We start from the raw sequence: 20,681 nt of genomic DNA on the forward strand, positions 1-20,681 counted from the left end.
AAATCTTGTGTAAAGACGCTTTGCTTCAACTCTTTGTTGCTGCTCACTCTAAAATGAATATGAACTTCATGTCGTGCTGTAATAATTGCTCAGAACTTTCCTATATCATCTTCTGAGAGCATCTATTGTCCAGCTAGATGTGTACTATTTTATTAATTGTTGACAAAATAATATATCTAGGATTTTGAAGACTAGAATGTTGTTTGTTTTGTTGTTTTATTTTAATAAAGATAGTTGAACTGTTTTCATTATTTTAAAGTGACTGTAAATAAGTGCATGATTAGTTCTGGATTTTATAGTAAATTTTAATTTACTTTTGTTAATTTAGTTATTTCTCAAAATTTTGTAACATCAACCATTTTCACATTAAAAATATTGTTACTTTACTTGCTTTATTTTGTCTATTGAAAGAAACAAGCCACATTAAATAGAAACCAAATTGCCATTTTATCAAATCCTATCCCAACAAAAAACTCTTTAAAGGAATGGCATAAACCACAATCATAACATTTATTTTTCACAGCTAAAGGATATTGTAGGATAAAAAAATATACTTGTAATTTCATGGCTTCTTTATTCATTTATAGCATTTTTTATTACTGTGTAGCGACACATAAATGTTAAATTGGTTCTTTATTGTTTCTTATAATGTTACCCATTCATCTTATTTCTACTCCTTTTTTTAGGTGGTGTTCACTTCAGTGAATTAACAAAATATAAATTAATTGTAGTACTCTTTGAGGCAAAAATTCTCTTGAAAAAGTAGAAAATACAAGCAAACAAATTGCAGTATCTTGGAAAAATATACATATTTATAATGGATCTTTAAAAATTTGTGTTCTTGAGTAAGCATTTCATCAATACTGCTATGCCAGTAAAGTTCAAGTCTTTTCCTGTGGTTGCATGGGGTGGAGTTTGTACATTTCATCCTGTTGCAGAAATGGAAAGTGGCCTATTTTCACCATTCTCTCCTTATTCTTAAAAACAGAATTCTAGGCCATATGTTAATAGAAAAACTGTATTTCCCAGGCTTTCTGCATATGGGGATGGCCAATGTGCTTTAAGACTGGTTCAAAAGAACCTCTGGGTGAGCTATTATCGCTCTTCTATCAGAAAAAATTGGTGTTAATCTTTTAGCTTTTTACTACAATATTAAAACAAAGTTGCTCTCTTTGGATTAAGGCCTTAAATGGTTAGATGTTAATAAACTATGTTTATTCATTTAGCGAATATTTTCTAAGCCTTAAATCATCTGAGTTTGGAAGTGTAAAACCTGTCTGAATAATTATTTACTTAGTGAGTTCAATGACTTTCAACTGATTGTACAATAGAATCAGGTGTGAAAATACAGAAAGTCTAGGGCAATGGCCTCCGAACTCTAACTGGCATCAGCATCGCTTTTGAAAACAGATTTATTGCACACATGCTTGTTAATATATAAATTGCTGAGCCCATCTCCCATAATTAAGAAATTCAATAGATGTGAAGTGAATGTTCTCAGACTGTTGATGCTGCTGATTCAAGGGCCATGCTTTGAGAACCACTAGTCATGCATATATCCTGGGCATCTGTGTATTGAGATATTTTAATATGATTTTGATGGTGGAAAGCAGTATCAGAAACTATTAATTGAAAACTGGTAAGATTGAAAGTGTTCCTTTTTCATTAGCCAGCTTCAGTTTCCCAGAGTAAAACTGAAGGCTTTATGCATTTTCTCTCCTTTTTTGGATTCACTTTTACTTTCCGTTTAATATCTTTGAGTGAAATGGGGTTGCCTAATCTTAGGCAAATTTTCAAAATAAAAGGTCTTTTTAATTTTTCTTTCTTCATCCTTCATCCTCTGAGCCATCACTCACGATCCCCAGACCTTCATATCCGCCCGCAGCACAGCTAAGAGTTTTCCGGCCGTCGCAGGGCTTTCGCGTCCGGGCTGCCCGGGCGCAGGCGTGACTGCGCATGTGCGGCCCGGCGACGCCGCCGGCGGCTCCCGCGCGGGCGCGCCATGGAGGAGGCGGAGGGCAGCCTGTTGCGCCTGTTCCCGCTGCTTCTGCCCCAGAACAGGGCGAAAACAGTGTACGAAGGATTCATTTCGGCTCAGGTATCCGGCCAGTTGTTGCTCTTTCGCTAGGAGCGCCACCCTTGCGCGGACCAACTCCCCGCTGAGAGTCTACGGCGGGAGTGGATCGGCGCTCCCACCGACGGCTTTTGAGAGGGCGGCGCGCCGGACGCCGGCGGACGCGGGTCTGAGCGCTGCGGGCCGGAACCTCCTGCCGGAACCTCCCCCGGGCCCCACGCCGGGGACGGCGGCGCCCACGGGAGGCGGTGGGCCGGCGTGCGGGCCGGGAGCCTGTGGCTGGGGTCGGGGCGCGGGGGACCAGCCCCCCAGCTCCCGCTTCCTCCCCCCTCCTCGTTCCCTTCTGCCCACGTGTCACCTTGTTTTTTTTATTTTGTGTTTTTATTTATTTTTTGACTACCGTGATTCGAGCACCCCTTCCCCCTCACCTCCACGAAAGTCGGTGCAGTGACATTCCTGCGAATTACAGTGTTTTTAGGAAGAACATTTTGAAGGGAAGCCTCCTTTTGGTTCTCCACCAAGTCCCTGGTAACTGATCAAGTCTAGTCGTGATAAAGTGTGGAAAATCTTAACGTTTAATTATCTGTGCTGATTCCAAGTGGTCGCGCCTGTTTATTACAAATAGTAAGACGTGTGGGATTTTCAAGTCAGTCTCACTGGAGACCTCAGCCTTTTGAGATAGAAATTTTAAAAAGAAAACTACATTTTATAGTTGAGTAAATCAGGCATGGGAAGGTGGAAAGGTTGTTACTACTTGTCCATGATTGCAACAGGCTCCCTTAAACTCGGGCTGTTTCCTCTTACAACGTTTTCTCTTCTCCGCTGTGCACCAAGGGACCTTAGGTTGGAATTTTGAGTATGGACTTTTTGCTCCCTAACCATTCAATATCTTGCCGCTTCCACCACCAACACACATACTCTGTGAGGATAGAGACCCAATCCGAGGAATTACCATGTATTTTGGGAGTTTCCTCAGTATACAGTTTATCAAAAATATTGAGTGACTTACTACATTCTTTTGGTAGGTGAAACTTACCTACTGCTAAGCTTATTAGATGTGGATCTTTTGATGCCATGTGATTAAAGAAAGGTCATAGATGAATTTCATTTGCTTTCAAACTCATTTGTGACCATCACAGAAAGCAGAGGTTAAAAATCATTGTTAGTTCTGGAATAAAGTTAATCTCTCTTTTCCGCCTCCAATTGGATTTTGAATTATCCAATTGAAAATGATTCACTTTCAGTGTTTAGAAATGAAGAGATAGTAATTTTACTAAATTTTGCCCCCCCCCAAAGGCCTGTTATATACATCTCATTTTAGTCATTTTACAAAGTATCATATACTTGTCTGCTAAAGCCTCTGAGAAAACATGTGAAGACATCAGCTTGAGACTAAGAAAATCATGATTTTCTTAACATCCTTGCTGTAGCTACAATTCTAATTTTGTACCTGCTTTAAACAGGGTTTTAAAATCATAACCTAAACACCTTAGCTTTCTTTTGTTTGGTGGAGCTGATATTTGTCTATATTTGTCTTGTGTATGATTTCAGTTACAATAGCAAGGTTGTATGAAGTTTATAAATGATTATACTTTTTAACCATAGTCATCATTTTATATTTGCCCCATTTGATTTATCATTCTGAGTATGTACATGTAGTTGGATGTATATATAGGTTATTTTCTTGAACAGTTTGAGATTAAGTTGCAGGCATAGTGTCCTTTTGTCCTAAATCCTTAAGTGTATATTTTAGGAGAACAAGAACACACTACAGCATAACTATGATACCATCATCAAAATCAGGAAATTTAATCATGGTATAATACCGTTATCTAATCTGGAATATGTACTCAAATTTTGTTAATGTTAATGGTACATTTTATATCTCCTCCCATTCTGGTGTAAGCTCTTGAATTTAGTTGTCGTGTCTCTTTTATAAGGAGTAGTTCTGTAACAGGGTGATACCTAGGAAAAGGGGAGGTTCCAGGTTCCCTTCCCCAGCCAAGGGAGGGTAGAGCTGAGCAGGGATGAGAAGAAGCTGGAGAGGAGACTGTAGAAAGAAGGAAGGAAAGGATGGAGAGCCAGAAGGGAACCTGAAAGAGGCACATGAAGCTGAGAGACATGAAGAAGCTGCACTAGCTTCTCTGCTTTGGACTGATTGAAACATGTGGGTGAGAGACCCAGGTGGAGGTTAACAATGGCAGCTTTTATCTTTTATTTTGGTTTTGCTCTTTTTCTCGCAGACTTGTCTGGCTGTTTCTGATCCTTTTCTATGGGTCCCCTCTGGAATATGCCTTGTAGCAGGCTTTTGGGCCTAAGTGGCCCTGCTTTGGGCCAACCCTCTTTGGCTGGACATTTACCCATGAAGGGATGGGTAACTTTGGGTGCTTGATTTGGAAACCGTATTCATCCCCTTCTTTGTTGCACACTGATTGCGTTAAAGTTTCTTTTTATTAAAGGTCTCATGTTTTGTCTTGATGTGGTGGGTGGCAGAACCTATTTAGAGTGGGCAGGTTTGGGAGTTCTGGGGTGCCCCTCTCCTTTATTCTGTAACAGTTCTTTAGTGTAAGGGCAGGAATGGGCATAGTGCAGGTTTTCCATGATACAAGCAGACCGGGTAAAGGAGGAGAGAGTCCTGGAGCCCTCCATGGCTTTTGCAAGCTTTTATTGGGATTTACCAGGTACACCACAGGCAGGGGTGCGGGGGTGGGGGGCTTTGACCCTCCCAGCCCCCAGCAAGCCTTCACTCTATCTGGGCTCTCCAGCATTCTCTGGTGATCTTGTTCTCTGCTGCTCTCGTGGTTCTGCTTCTCATAGTTCTCTGCTTTGTTCTGCTTCTCCTGGTTCTTCCGTTTGGTCTTACTCTGCTGGCGTCTCCGTGACGCCGCCCTTGTAAGCCCAGTCTTAGCCCAGGTGAATCCCATCTACATATGCCCACACCCTACTCCAGGTGCCCGCCATCAGGCATGCATTCAGGACCTCAAGAATCCATCATCTATCCTGATGGCGGGAGAGCAGAAAAGCCTGACATTTTTCCTTACCCTACAGTGGGCACCTGGAGTGGGGTGTGGGCATATGTAGGTGGGTACACCTGAACTGAGCCTATAAAGGTGGTGTCACGGGGACACCAGGAGAACAAGTGAGAGAAGAATGAAAGAGAAGGGAGCAGAGAACAGAACCAGCAAGAGAGAGAGAATGCTGGAGAGCCCAGGAAGAGTGAAGATGCCCCGGGGGCTAGGAGGCCTACCAGCCTCTAGGCACCCCTGCCTACCGTGTACCTGGTAAAATCTTAATAAAAGCCCTGAAAAAGCCACCGAGGGCTCCAGGACTCTCCATCCATCTGCTTGGATCATTGAGAGCCTGTTCTGTGGCCTTACTGCCCCTACAGTGTGGGAAAGTTCACAAACCCGTACTGCAAATGTGTCTTGGAACCCAGCACAATTTATTCAGTGACTTAGAATTACTATTTCCCTTATTTATTTTGGTGCTTAAGTTGTCCCAGAATTAGACAGTGAGAACACATTTTTATTAAATTTTTAAGGTGTTGTATTTTTCTGTTAACACTGTTTTAAAAGTATCCTATAGATGCTGGTATGTAGTGTTTTTCCATCACTTATTAAAGTTATGTAATTTAAGTTTCTTTGTACCTGGGAATTACTTAATGGAAGTTTTAAAAGATTCTCTGGTGGAAAGTCTTTTTTATTTTTATTTTTGTTCTTAGTTTTGTTGCATTGTGATTAGACAATGTTGTTTGTAAAAACTGCTGGGACATATTGATCCTTTTTTTTGGTGATTGTTCCATGTGTGATTTAAGAGGTATTTTCTCCATTATTAGGTTATTCCTTTCCTCTTGTTTGAGCTTTGGTAGTTTGTTCCTTCAACTCATTTCATACATCTTTTTTTAATTTACTGGCTTAAAAGTTAGTTCTAACATTTCTTTATCCTTTAAATGTTTATATATTCCATAATCATACTATAATATCATTTGTTGTATAATTACTACAAACCTTTAGTGACCGAAAAAAATAAAGAAACATTTATTTCACCATTTCTGTGGTTCAGGAATTCAGAAGTGACTGATAGTTTATTGATTATGATAGGTTATTGATTATGATTATATTATTGATAATGAGATCTTTCTTTTATAATACTACAAATTTTCCTTCAAGCACTTCTTTCGCTGTATCACAGAAGAATCTGTTTTTTTTTTTTTTCAGTTTAAAATACTTGTTAATTTTTTTTTTTTTTAAGATTTATTTATTTATATACAAGAATGGGGGAAGGGGCCAGAGATGCGGGGTGAGAGGATTCACCAGGGACAGAGTGGGAAACAGAGCAGGAAGACAGACCAAAGTACATTGCTGAGGGGAGCAGCGGGCGAGACACCAGAGGTCTGTCCTGCCATGTGGGTTTCTCCCTGGCTGGCAGGGAGTCGAACTCCTGCTGCAGTGGCTGCAGATTGCTTCAAGATTGCATCTTAACCCCTGCGCCACCAGGGAGGCCCAAAATACTTGTTAATTTTTTTCTCTGACCTATTGGTTACTTAGAAAAGTGATATGTTTCTAAATATTTGAGGGTTTTCAGATTTTTTTTGGTTGAAGATTTAAAATTTTGTTGCAGAACATAATTTGATATAATTCTTTATATTACAAATACTGGCCTATCTGGCAAATGTTTTGTGTATAATTGAAAAGGACATATATTAATGTTGTTGGGTGGAGTGTTCTAAAAATGTCATTTAGGTCACATAGGTTCATGTTGCTATTGAAGTATTTTATATCCTCACGGATTTTGTCTACATATTTTATTATTTAAAGAGGGTGTGAAATATCCAGCTGTAATTGTTGATTTTTCAATTTTTACTTTATAACAATTTATATCATATCAATTTTTGCTTTATATATTTTGAAGTTCTTTTGTTATTACATGCACTGTATTGTGAAGTAATTTTGATGTGCTGACTCCATTATGACTTGAAATGACCTTTTTAATCCACAGTAATAATTTTTGTCCTTAAATTTGTGTGTTATGATATTAATATAGTGTGTTAAGCTTTGTTTAACCTACCAGTTATTACCTTTTACACGAGGGTTTTAAGGTCATTTGCAGTTATTATGAGTATTGATATATTTGGGTTAAGACCTAATATCTAATTTTTTTTTCCCTATTTGTCTCATGTTCTTTTAAAAATACCTCTTTCAGAGTTTTCTGCATTTTACATTGAGTTCTTTTATAATTGCATTTCTTCTCTGCTGTGGCTTATTAGCTGCTTTCCCCTCCTAAGTAGTTGCTCCAATATTTGTAGTGTATATATCTTATACCTGGGCCTCCCTGGTGGTGCAAGGGTTCAGATGCAACCTATGAAGCTATCCACAGCCACTGCAGCATGAGTTTGATCCCCAGCCAGGGAGGTGACCTACATGGTGCAGTAGACCTCTCTGGTCTCACCGGCTGCTCCCCTCATTAGTGTATTTCAGTGGATCTGCCTGTTCTGCTCCCCACTCTGTCTCTGGTGAATCCACTCACCCCCCCCCCCCCCACACACACAACTCTAGCCTTTACCCCAGCTCTTGTAAGCATAAATGAATAGTTCTTTTTTAAAAAACTACATCTTACAGCTCTTACGCTCTAGCTTGAAGTAATATTAGGATTCCAGTTTCTATGCATTATGGTTTTATCAGCTATATCATTTTCCTCACTCTTTTGTAGTGTTGTACAAATGCTTCTTTAACTTATGATCTGCTTTCAAGTATACTGCTTCCCTTAGTGTAAGAGTGTTACTTCCATGCCTAGTCTCCTGGCTTTTGTGCTATTGTTGTCACATATTTTATTTTTATTTCTTATATCCCTTACAATACACTGTAATTAAAAAAATAGTTTGCTCTCTTTATTGATAGACTTATTTTTTTAAGAACAGTGGTGCAAGAACTGGTGGTGCAAGTGGTTAAGTCTAAGAACTATGAAGCTGTCTGCAGCCCTAGTTCAATCCATGGCTAAGTAGCTAGCCCACATGGCACAGCAGACCTCTCTTGTCTCTCCCACTGCTCCCCACTGCAGTGTATTTCAATAATCTGCCTGTTCTGCTCCCCAATCTGTCTCTGATAAATCCTTTCATTCACCCTGCAACCCCCTGCATCTCTGGCCTATACTCTAGCTCTTGTATGTGTAAATAAATAAATTAAAAAAAAATAAAAACAGTTTTAGTTATATATATTTATTGAATTTTTTGTACAAAATTATGGTATTATATCTCCTTTGCCATTAAAAGAGTTTCTCCTGTTATATTAGTATGGTACATCTGTTAGCTATTATTATAAACATTAGTATGGTATATCTGTTAACTATTATTATGAACGTTATTCAGATCTACTTAGTTTTTACCCAATGTCTTTTTTCTACTCAGAATTATAATCAAGATATTACATTGCCATGTTTTTTAAGGCTTTTTCCGGGCTGTGATGGCTTTTCACACTTTTCCCTTTTTTTTTTTATATTCTTAACTTTATGATTGCGAAATTACACTCTTTTTGAGGAAGATTAGTCGAGCTTAGTGTAGGATACTAGTGTCCTTGAAATTGATGTGTTTCTCAGTGATTAGACTGGTGTTAGGGGTTTTTGAAGATTACATTGGAGTGTAAGTACCGTTTTATTATATCAAATCAAGGGTATATACTATTAATGTGATTTATGACAGTTGATGTTGACCTTGATCACTTAGCTGAAGTAGCATTTTTCAAGTTTCTCTTTAAAGTTACTCCCAATCCTCCCCGCCCCCTTCTACATTTTGCTTATTGTTCTCTTTGGAAGAAAGTCACTATGAGCAGCCCCTACTAAGCACTAATGAGTGGAGAGTTACGTTATTCCTCCTTTAAGATGGAATAAGTTATGTGGAATTTTTCTGTATGAGCTGTATGGGAGATTAACTCCCTCACTTGTTAATTGAGTTATTTATATCAGTATGGACTTACAGATATTTAGTTTATTGGATTATAGTCAATACTGTTGTATTATGTTCCTCAAATTGTTCCAATTTGGCACAGTTATTTAAAAGGATATTTAAAAATAAGAAGAAAGGTCTTTTATATTTACCTATATATTTACTGTTTCTTTTATTCTTTGTTGTGTATCCGTATTTCATTTCAATTACTTTTTTCCTGAAGTTCTTCCTTTATTTTAATTTCTCATAGTGCATGACTTCTGATGAATTATTTCAGTTATTTTAAGTCAGAAAAAACTTTACTTGGGCTTTTGAAAGATAATTTCACTGGTTATAAAATTCTAGATTGACATTTTTCTTTTGGTACTTTAAAAGTGTTTTTTCACTATCTGGAATTACACCCCATGCATGATAAATTGCTATTCCTTATCTTTATTCCTCTTTTAAGTATGTGGGCTTTTTTGGAAGATGCTTTTAATGTTTTTCCTCCACACTGTGGAGGTTTTTTTTTTTTTATAGTAAGTGTATATTTTCATTTAATTTGGAAATAACTGCAGCCATTTCTTCAAAATCTCCCTTCCTCCCTCCCCCACATTGGGGAGTGCATTTAGGACACTTTAAATTGTTCCATAGATCACTGATAGTCTGTTTGTATATGTGTATATTTTTTAGTCTTTTTTTTTTATTTTTGAATTTTCTGTTTCTTTGCCATAAGGCACACTAACATCATCTTTTGCAAGGCTTTATCTGCTGTAAAATCATCTAGCATATATTTCACTTCAGCTGTTGCTGTTCATCTTTTCATTTTGGGTCTTTCTATCTTATGTGTATTTACTATACTCGTGCTTTCCTCTACCTTCTTGAATATATGCAATATATTTATAACTCACCTTTTAAAAGCAGTTTTGTCATCTGCCTTTTTTGCATTTGTTTTTTTTTTTATTATTATGAATCTTATTTTCTTGCTTTTCTGCATACCTGGTATATTTTGATTGTGTACCATACATTGTATATTTTAACTTTGTGTGCTCTTTTATAATCTCATAAGTATTTTTGAGATTTGTTCTGAAATGCAGTTAAATTACTTGGAAATAGTTTGACTTTTTCTATGGTTGCTTTTAAAATTTGTTAGGCAGAACCAGAGCGTTAGCCTAGACCAATTTGTCTCCACTAGGCAGCACTTTTTAGAATTCTCTATACAATTGCTGTGGTTGTTGGCAATAATACTACTCCTTACATTGTGTGAGTTTGAACATTGTTTCGTGTGCTCCATTCTCATGGTTCCCCTGTCTTGGGTGGTTTTCGCAGCTCCATGGACCAGTAGGTACTGAACTGTAGACTTTGTGAGGAACCCTTTAAACTGCTCTAGGTGTACTTTCTGTGTAGTTCTTTCTTCTCCTTGAACTTCTATTTGGCACTATGATTTGTGAATTCTATATGGCTTGGTCTCCTGTAACTCATCCTGTCTTCTCAAATCAGGGAGAAAGTTAGAACTATAATATTTGGTTCTCCATTCCTGCTGCCCTGAAAATTTTCCTGGCAGTAAAGCTGGACAATAACAAGGATTTTCTCATTTGTTTATCTTTCAAGGGTCACTGTCCTGCACTGCCCATTATTTGATCTCTGAAAAATCATCGTTTCAAATATTTGGTCCTTTTTTATTTTATTTTTTTAAAGTTTTAGGTTTTTTTTTTTTTTAAAGATTTATTTATTTATTTATTTATACAAGCACTGGGTACAGTCAGAAGCGTGGGAAGGTGAGAGAATTCACCAGAGCCAGAGTGGGGAGCAGAACAGGCAGACTTGGTGAAATACACTGCTGAGGGGAGCAATGGGCGCGACAGATGAGATCTGTCGCGCCATGTAGGACCCTTGCCAGTGGCCTGGGATCCAACCAGTGCTGCAGAGGCTGCGGGCAGCTTTGCAGCCCAGCGCTCAACCGCTGCACCACCAGGGGAGGCCCTATTTTGTCCTTTTTGAAAAGTTAATATAGGAATGTAAATCCTATTTCTGTCGTGGGTAGACACGGAAGTTCCCTTTCAGTTTCTTTAAAGTTTTATTATGTTGTTGTTTTTTTTTTTTTAATTTTGCTTTGAGAAATCTCATGATTAATCATACTGTTTCCTATATAAGTTATTTGATCATTTTTCTTAAGACTATGAACTTTCCCCTTATTTTAAAAGTCCATGCACTAAGATATATGAGAGTATGTCATATGAGTCACTTTTCTCATCTGTGTGTCTTTTTCAGTATGTGAATTTCCAGAACATAAACTTGATTATAATTTTAAACATTCTTTTCCACTATTTTGTTTTCTTTCTAAGGGTCTCCAGTTATTTTTGTATTGAACTTTTTTTTTTTTTGGCCTATTTTCCACTTCAAGTACTTTCGTCTGATATCTTTTTAAAATCATTTTCTCATTTGGTAACTTTCTTGTGTTTTCCTTGCTGCTTTATTTTTTTTAGTCTGCCTTGAGCACCTATTTATTCTTCCATTTTAATAGTATTTTGTCTTTCTTTCCTCCAGTTCCTGTTCTTAGTTTCTCAATCTGGGTACAATTATTTACTTAATGATATATAATTCATAATTGTAATTTACTTTTATCTTGTGTTTTATTTTGTTTGTTTGCATGGGGGTTGTCATTGCTTGAAATGTTTTGATTCTCTTACTCTGTTGTCTTGTAGCTTGGCATTAATGATGACAGTATCCTTGTATTTGTGAAAAGTTTGCGCTTTGCAATAGTTTATAAAATTCCCGGTTCATGAATACTGTCTTTTGATAGTGAAACAAAGTGTAGTGTATTTAATGGATGATTTCTTTGAGTAATGCTGTGGTAGGAGTTGAATGTTATTTTTTCTGTAATATAAGATCCTAGGTTTCCCACTTTCATTGCTTTTCCTTTGGACTCCAGCTTCCAAAGGACATCTCTGTCTGCATTACTTACCTTGTAGATCTAAATTTCTATTCTAAGACTGCCACCTTGACTTGTAATCAGTTGAGTCCCTTGCCTATAGTCTATAGAGCTTTGCTCTTATCTACCAGAACATCTTATTGTATTTGTGCTTAGCCCAATCCCTTCCCCTCTTCTCTTCCATGCACTGGTTTCTGACACCCTTCCCCACCAACTTTCTAAAAGGACTCGCTGTGGGAATCTTACAGTGAGCTCTCCTGGAAGGTAGTTTATATTTTATTTCTAATAGGTAATTTGAAGTTCACAATGTTCTCTGTCTTCTGATTTGGCTGAAGACATGGAATTTTGTGGTTCTATTTGTTTTTAATATTGACCAATATAGTTTTGGGGGGAGATGTCTGAAGTGATTCAGATGTTCAGATGTGGGCAACTGTCAGTACTTTTGTTCCCTGCAAGCCTGGATAAATCTGCTTCTTGAGAGCAATTAACATTTTTTAATATGCTTTAACTAAAAAGAGCTAATTTTTGGACATTTTCTTAAATCAGAAAAGTATTATGGCATGTGACATGGCATTTAACCTTTTTAAATGGCTGAATTTGCAAATAAGGGACTTTGGAATTTTATTCTTTCAGATAACAGATTGGTAGTTTTACTATTCATGTAAGTTTTGAATTCCAGATTGTTCTTACACTTATGTGTGGGATGTCTATGAAGTTAGGTTAAAGTTACTACATAATACCTTTTAGTGCTTTAATGAAATAGTGAATTATTGTTACTTGACCTTTTGAAAAGGTCAGTAGTACATTTTGTTTCATTTTTTTAAAGGACATTTAAATGTAATGAAAGTCAGAACTGTAATATTACCATGAAAGTAAAGGTTATGGGGTACATTTAATTGTGTTCCTCTATTTTTGAAACTGCTTTGAGGGATACTGTGCTAAAATTCTCGTGGTAATTGTTTTTCGAGAATTTTATTACTCTTTTCATTTTGTACTGTTGGAGTAAAAGATTATATTTCTGTTTGTCTTTTTCTGCTTACCTTTGCTCAAATTTCATGTGTATTATCCTATTTAAGGTACAAAGTTTAAGCTGTTTACCCATTCACTTTGTCAAGAAAGTAAAACTGAATATATTTTTTCAGATTCTTGAGTAAAACTTGGTGTGTTCATATGCAGAACTAGTGAATATTTAAATTAAAATGAGTAACTTAATATGCTAGTTGCTTCATTTAGTAAAGGCCTGATAATGTGGGAAAAATAAACATGCTCTGATTATGATTAGGGAAATATTTCTGAGGTGCATTTATTTAGGCTTTGTAAATTTTCATGTTATTAAAATTTAGAAAATTGAAAACACGAAGCTTATAATGTATTTATTGCTTTTGATTTTTTTCTTCCATGTGGAAAACATTTAGAAGACATTTCCTTTTTCATAAATTTCCCAAGAAATATCATACACATTTTTTCTAAATGTCTAGATTAATAATTTCTTAGAATTTCTTGTGTTTTGTGAATTTGTTTTTAAACACAAAGTTCTTAGTCTTCATTTTCGAACAGTCACAAACTTTTTGATAGAAATTTTAGTCATTTTCCCTCAAATACAATATTCTGTTGCTTATATTTTGACATTTAGATAAGGGTAATACTTACAAAAAAAGGGAAAATAGTGCCTTTCTATGTGATTTTTTTTTTTTTAAAGACAGTTTTTATCTCCTTTTTTTTTAAAGATTTATTTATTTATTTATACAAGTGCTGGGTACAGTCAGAAGCGCAGGAGGGAGAGAGAATTCACCAGAGCCAGAGTGGAGAGCAGAACTGGCAGAAGCACTGAAGTACACTGCCGAGGGGGGCAGGGGGCAGGGGGCGGCAGGAGAGGTCTGCGCGCCATGTGGGACCCTCGCCTCGCGGCCAGGATTCACACAGGCGCTGCAGAGGTGTGGGCAGCTCTGCAACCTAGTGCTCAACCGCTGCGCCACCAGGGAGGCCACTTTCTATGTGATTTTTATGTGATTCTGTATTTAGCATTTAGTGAAACATGAAAATTTGAGTGAATATTTTCAATTTTTTCCATAGGGCAGAGATTTCCACCTTAAAATATTGTTGCCTGAAGATTTGCAGTTGAAGAATGCAAGGTGATGTGGTGTTTTGTTATATTAAATGTGTCTGGTGGGGATGTGCAGACATTTAATCTGTAATAAACAGGTTGTGATTATTAGAATTTGTCTAAAAGTCTTATTAGCCAGAAATATTTTTGTTTTTTGCAAATCACTATGGCATTTGTAAATGTTTTTTACTGATACTGAGGTGCTACTCAAAGGTAACACCTTAATTCTCTATTTTTGTTTCACTTAAAGTAGTGAGCGGTGATTATGTAAACATCACTAGCAAGTACTGAACTGAAATATAAAGGAGAATACAAAATAGTTGGAATGTTCTTTTCTGACTTGATGTTGATTCTGTGGTATTATAGGGAAGGACCTACACTCTGAGTTTATTTCTGGTATAAATTAGGAATCTATTTGGGCTGTGGGCACAGATGTCTGTCAAGGGATGTCAACAAATGAGACTGGAAATACCTACAGTTCCCCAAATCTCATTTCTATTCCCAAATATCTCTGAGAGTAGAGTGGAAAAAGAATCCAGAGACATTTAAAAGTAGATTTGACAGGATATTATGAGTGGTTAGAAGTGGGCAGACAAGAGGAATAGGGCGAGGGAGGATACTGTCCAAGTTTCTGACTCAGATCATTAAGCTACAGAAGAGGTCTTAGGTGGAGAAGTAGAAGATAAATTGTTTTAAGACGTATTGGGTGTGGCATATCTAGAGGAGATGTTTAGTAGGTAGTAGTTTATTGGTGTGGAACTCGAGTGTAAGACTTCAAATGGAGGTCTATAAGGAAGTTACAATAGGCATGGAATCTGAGATTATGAGAATGGGTAGACTTGCCAGTGGCTGCAGATATCAGATGAAATGAGAAAGCCAGGGACAGAGCCTTGATGGCATGCCAACATTTAAAGGAATGGTAAATAAAAAGGAATTTAGAAGACGACTAAGGTTGGCCATAAAAGGAAGAAGAAAATACATGTTCTGTATATTATGATTAAAACTGTTAGTGTTACACTTGATCTTAGCCAAAAGGCTGAGAAGCGATAAAAAAAACCTGTTAGTTTTATTTAACCTACTTTGGAGAAGAATCTAGTTCAATAGAAAACTTTACTTTGCATATGTTAAAGTTACAAAAAGATATACTGCTTGTATGGCATTTACTGATTGCTGTTATTTATATTTTGGAGTAAAGTTAATACTGACAGTTTGAAGAAGAGATTAATACTTTCAGTGGTAAAGATTTTATTAACTTGTTAGAACTATGTTTATGTCATTCTTCTCTGTGTGCATGTTTGTATTAGCATACAAATAAATCTTTCCTTTTAATTCTGAACTTAATTTGTTCCATTAAAATTTTAGATTACTGTGTAGTTGGCAGCTGAAAACAGTACTTAATGGATACCATCAAATAGTACAACAGGTAAATTCTTTAAAAGGTTTATGTTTTAAGCTAGATATTACCAAATTACTCTGTTTTAAAGACCTGCTTTGTAGATTGTTGTAACAAACTGGCTTAATAGTTGCTGAATTTTGTAGGCTTCATCTCTGTCAAGTATTTTAAAGATTCATATATTATATAAAATGTTCAGGTCTCAGAATCCTCAACAGATCTCTAGGAAGCATTTTTGTTGAAACTAATTTCCATCCTGGAGACATTAGAGTCTTCATATGCTTACACTATTTACGTATCTTTCACTTTTCAGGTGTTTTTCCTGCTGAGCTTGGATAGTAGTGGTACAACAAAATCCCAGGGCCCATTTAGGACTTGAAGAATAAAGGTTGCAAAAATGGGATTGTAATTCTACATTACAACAGAAAAGATGTACTAGAAATGGTTCAAATCATGTATAGATATATGTATATAATGAGAGTAAAAGCAGCATAGGTGAGATATAAGCAGGATTACTCTTTGTTTTTTTTTTTTTTAATTTTATAACTGGGAATTGAACCTTTGATCACCTTCATACATTTCACCCACCACCAATCTCCACTCAGCCTTAGTGTTTAGGCTCCTCTACCTGAAAATTCCTCTAAAGTTTAGAGAAACTTACAGAAGAATATCACTGTTACTGAAAACAGTCAAAAATAATGAAATGTCCCTTGTAGAAAAATAAATGTAGGTGGAACTACATTTCTTTTCATATTTTTTCACTTGTATGTTTTTTCTGATTTTGGCATTTTTTTCTATTTAAAGGCAGGTTATTATCTATGCTAACTGACAACCACAGTCACTCTTACATAAAGTATTACTAAACCACAAGGAAGTACAGGAGATAAACTACTTGATTTGTATAGACTGCCATTGCTGGCAGTATAATTACAGCAGCTTTTTTAAGGAGATGTTTAGATTATTTCTCTGTTTTCTCCCCACCACCCCTCCCTGTTCCTTACCCTTATTTGCATTTTTATTCTGAAGTTTAAGAAATGAATCTATGGAGATATTTAAATAGCTTTATTTTTTTAAAAAATTTATTTTTTATTTGTGCATATAGAAAGTGGGGTATAGACCAGAGGTAAGGGGTGGTGGGGGGGAGAGGATTCACCAGATACAGCGTGGAATGCAGTACAGGTAGATCTACTGAAATACACTGCTGAGGGGAGCAGCGGGCAAGTCAGGAGCGGTCTGTTGTGCCATGTGGGTTAGTTCCCTGGCTGGGGATTCAACTTATACTGCAATGGCTGCCAATAGCTTGATAGCACTGATTTTAACCCCTGCACCACCAGGGAGGCCCTTAAATCGCTTTAAAAACTTAATAAAGGCTAGTTATAATAATAAGGTCTAAACTTTTTTTTCTACTAGGTCACCAAGAGGGTTCCTAGAAAAAGTTCCAGTTTACTAATCTCCTGTTTAGTTGTATAGAACCCAATGTCAGTTTGTCTTTATTTTTAAGTTCAGGTGACTATTACTATTTTCCTGTATCATTTTTTAATTCTAGTAAATGTGGGGTGGGGTGTCGGTAATATTTTTCTGTGACGGCCCAGATAGTCAATTTTATAGACTTTGTGGGCCTTAAGTTTCTCTCCTAACTGCTCCACTGTGCCATTATAGCACGTCAGCCACTATGACAAGAAGTTAATGAATGATGATGGTTACATTTCAATACAGTTTACTTACACAGGTATTTGGCTAGGTTTAGAATCTGGATATATTTGCAAACCTTTTTTATTACTCATCTATAGTAAAGTAAGAGGGGGGGAGTAGAAGTACTGTGTAAAGAAGAGAAAGTCAAAAATTTGTTCTATAGCCATGTGCCCAAGTTGTGAATTATGTCTGAAGTGTGAGCATATTCATAACTACCTGGTATTAGTGCAGTACATCACAAAATGTTACAAATATAATTTTTTAAAGTTCTATTTATTTATACAAGAGCTGGGGTACAGGCCAGAGGTGCAGGAGGGTGAGAGAATTCACTAGAGCCAGAGTGTGGAGCAGAACAGGCAGACGGACCAAAAACTGCTGAGGGGAGCAGTGGGCTAGACAGGAAAGGTCTGCCATACCATGTGGGTATCTCCCTGGCCAGCTGGGAATTGAACTGGCGCTACAGAGGCTGTGGACAGTCTCACAGCGCTGCATTCAACCCGCTGAGCCACTGGGAAGGCGCAAATATAATATTTTTAAACTTGAAAATTTTCTTTGCTTTATTTGATTCTGTAGTTATTTTAGGAATTGATTCCTAGGAAATAGAACCATAACTCTTTAAATACACATTCGACTTTAGAATATACTCTATTTTGACATTTTATTATAATGGTTTTATTTATTGAAAGATTGACTTCTTTTGATTTAATACAGTTTAGTCATGAAAGGACAAAACAACAATAATAGTCATTAAGGAAAGGAGAAAAATTAAAATAGATGGTATTATTGATAGTTATTAGTTTGTTGCTCTAACTAGATTTTTTTTTAATTATGTAGGTTTGTCTTTTTTTGTACTTTATATTCTTTTTACTCCCATAACTGCCATATCACCTTTAAAAAAATAGAATGTGGTTTACTTGATTTTTCTAAAGTGTCAGTAAACAGTATTGAAGGGAGAAAGGAGTATGTGAAGTTTTCAATGACATTCTTACACAGTTCACTATCACCAAAATATTTTGAGGGCTTTTATTACTCTTTCAGAATGAAATTGATGGAAATAATAGTAACTATGATCAGTACTTCAAATTCTTACATTTTTAAGATAAAGATATAGCTAATATTCATTTTCACATGGACCTATATTTATTTGCTTGTAGTGTATGCAATTTTCATTGTACAGGTGAAATTAATTGGAAATGTTTTGATTTAGAGAATGCAGCATTCTCCTGATCTTGTGAGCTTTATGATGGAGTTGAAGATGATTTTGGTAAGAACTTATGTTCTAACACTGCTACCATATTCTGTGTCTTGTTTTTTTCTGTGTTTCCTTTAAAAACTAACATGATTAGAATTTTAAACTTCTTAACTCCCAGTCATTTAATGTATTATGTTATTGTGTGTGTAAATGTGGTTGTTACTTTTCTTGAACTCCATGAGAAGTGTATGTAGGGAACAATTTGATTGTATCATAAACTGGGTGCACTTTGCACTAGTCTTGGGTAACTGCTGAAGAAGTAAAATGCACTCCTTGTCTGTCAGAATTTAACATGTGAGGAGATTAGGTAATCATTTTTTAAAGATATAATATAGGGTGTAATTTTGTTTACTACTATAGATCTCTGAAAAACTTGTTAGGCTTCATAATGTGCAAAAATAGTTATCTGCAGTAAAAATTAGATATAGTAAGTGATTATTCATCAGATCAATTATGCAAACATTTGATTATCTTGTGATAATCAAATGTTTATTATGTAAATTTTTAATATTAGAGGGCAAGCGATAGTAAATATCCCCAGGCCCGGGACCTAACTAACTTCTAATTATCTTTCTTTCCCAAGTCATTTAGGAGAAAGGGACTGAAGTATTTTAAAGGATGTTGTATCCATTCCTCTCTATATATGCCAGTGTATATCTGTAATAGTTAAGTGTTTTATGGTTGTATTTATATACTTACAACCATAACAGAGTTAATGATGGTTCCTTGTAGCTGCTTTGTATCAGTATACACACAACACACACACGATACTTAGTCTCAGTATGTCTGTTAAATCTCTTTATTGCAGCACCTCATCTTCTCTCAACCCCCACAGCCACCCACCTTTTTTTTAAAGATTTATTTATTTATGCTTACAAGAATTGGGGTGTAGGCCAGAGATGTGGAGGGTGAGATGATTCAGCAGAGACAGAGTGGGGAGCAGAACAGGTGGATCTAGTGAAATACACTGCTGAAGGGAGCAGCAGGCCAGACAGGTGAGGTCTGCTGTGCCATGTGGGTTACCTCTTCGGCCTGGGATCTAAGTAATGCTGCAGTGACTGGTGATAACCTGATAGCCCTGAGACTCCTGCACCACCAGGGTTTTGTTTTTTGTTTTTTTTTTTAACATAACTCACCATTTTTTATGCCATCTGCTTGTTGAATAAACTAGATTAGTATCTTATAAAATTTCCCAAATTCTGGAGTAGGCATTAACTATAATAGCTTTAATATTTTTCTGCTTTTTGGTAATCTGAAAATTAGATCTAGAGATCTCAACAGAGTAGGGTTCATTTGCCATGTGTTTTCTACTGCTTACATTGCTTCAGGAGGCACATAGTGTCTGGTAGTTTGTTTTAGTAAAGATTGACTAATAAGTTTAGATTCACCTAATAAAAATTTTCCCATCAGTCTATCATCTAATGATTTAGCATCCAATAATGGTCATTGCCCTACATCCACAATTTTATTAGGGGTTATAAATGATGATTTTTCATTTCATCCTCTACAGTTACTTACTGAAAATCATCTATAGAGAACTTCCCATAACAATTATTTAGTTCTTTGATGTATAGCTAATATTGGGGAGAAAAGAGGAGTGCTTGTTTCTTTTCACTTTTTCAAAAATATCCACTTTAAGAATAATGAGTTAGTGCCTAGTAATTGTCAAAGGGAACTAATAACATTTTTGTATTCTTATGAGTTCATGGGTTTTTATATATTTGGTTAACTTTAATCCATTGCAGTCATTATTTTGGTGCTTAACTTGTCCCATTTTTGGTCAGTGTAAATCCCTCCATGTTGGCTCCTGATTTTTTTTTTTTTTTTTTAACATAACCCAAGCTTTGCTTTCTGATACCAGTTGTCCCAGGTTCATTTAGTCATCCTCTCCCAGAAGTATAATCAGTTATTCCTTGACTAGCCATGATTTAGTAGGAAATGTATTTGGATGTCAAAGATTGAAAAACTTTAGTGCTCATTGCTGGTCTAGTACGTTTCAGTGAAAAAAGCTAGGAAAAAAATACATTTTAGAAAGAGAATAATCATGAGTCCATACTGGTATTTCTAATTCAAATTTGGCATGATAACAACTTTAATTCTTTGAGTTTTATACATATATCTCTTACTCAGAAAAATCTTGGTTTTTAGTATTAACAATTTTTATTATGTTTACCTATTACATTTTACTTAATGCTTTTCCTACCTCTCTATATTTGTTTTACAAAATTAGAATGCTGATATATTGCAGCTAACAACAGAAAGCAGTTTGATATTTCCTTGTGACTCTTTTGCAAGCTTTTATTCTTAGAAGCAGCTAT

At 36.2% G+C, this 20,681-nt stretch overlaps 1 protein-coding gene across 1 annotated transcript in view; it reads left to right on the forward strand.

The window, feature by feature from the left end:
• Window positions 1–2,002: 2,002 nt before the first annotated feature.
• Window positions 2,003–20,681, forward strand: part of FANCL (FA complementation group L) — a gene marked incomplete at both ends in the record, with an annotated part of 76,907 nt that continues 58,228 nt past the window's right edge. The window contains 4 exons of the mRNA XM_084234344.1: window positions 2,003–2,098; window positions 13,996–14,054; window positions 15,389–15,449; window positions 18,319–18,375. Of these exons, the coding sequence (XP_084090470.1) occupies window positions 2,003–2,098; window positions 13,996–14,054; window positions 15,389–15,449; window positions 18,319–18,375 (273 nt within the window). The remainder of the gene's footprint in view (window positions 2,099–13,995; window positions 14,055–15,388; window positions 15,450–18,318; window positions 18,376–20,681) is intronic.

Source organism: Talpa europaea (genome assembly GCF_964194135.1).
Source record: "Talpa europaea genome assembly, chromosome: 6".
In the NCBI taxonomy this organism is placed as follows: Eukaryota; Metazoa; Chordata; class Mammalia; order Eulipotyphla; family Talpidae; genus Talpa; species Talpa europaea.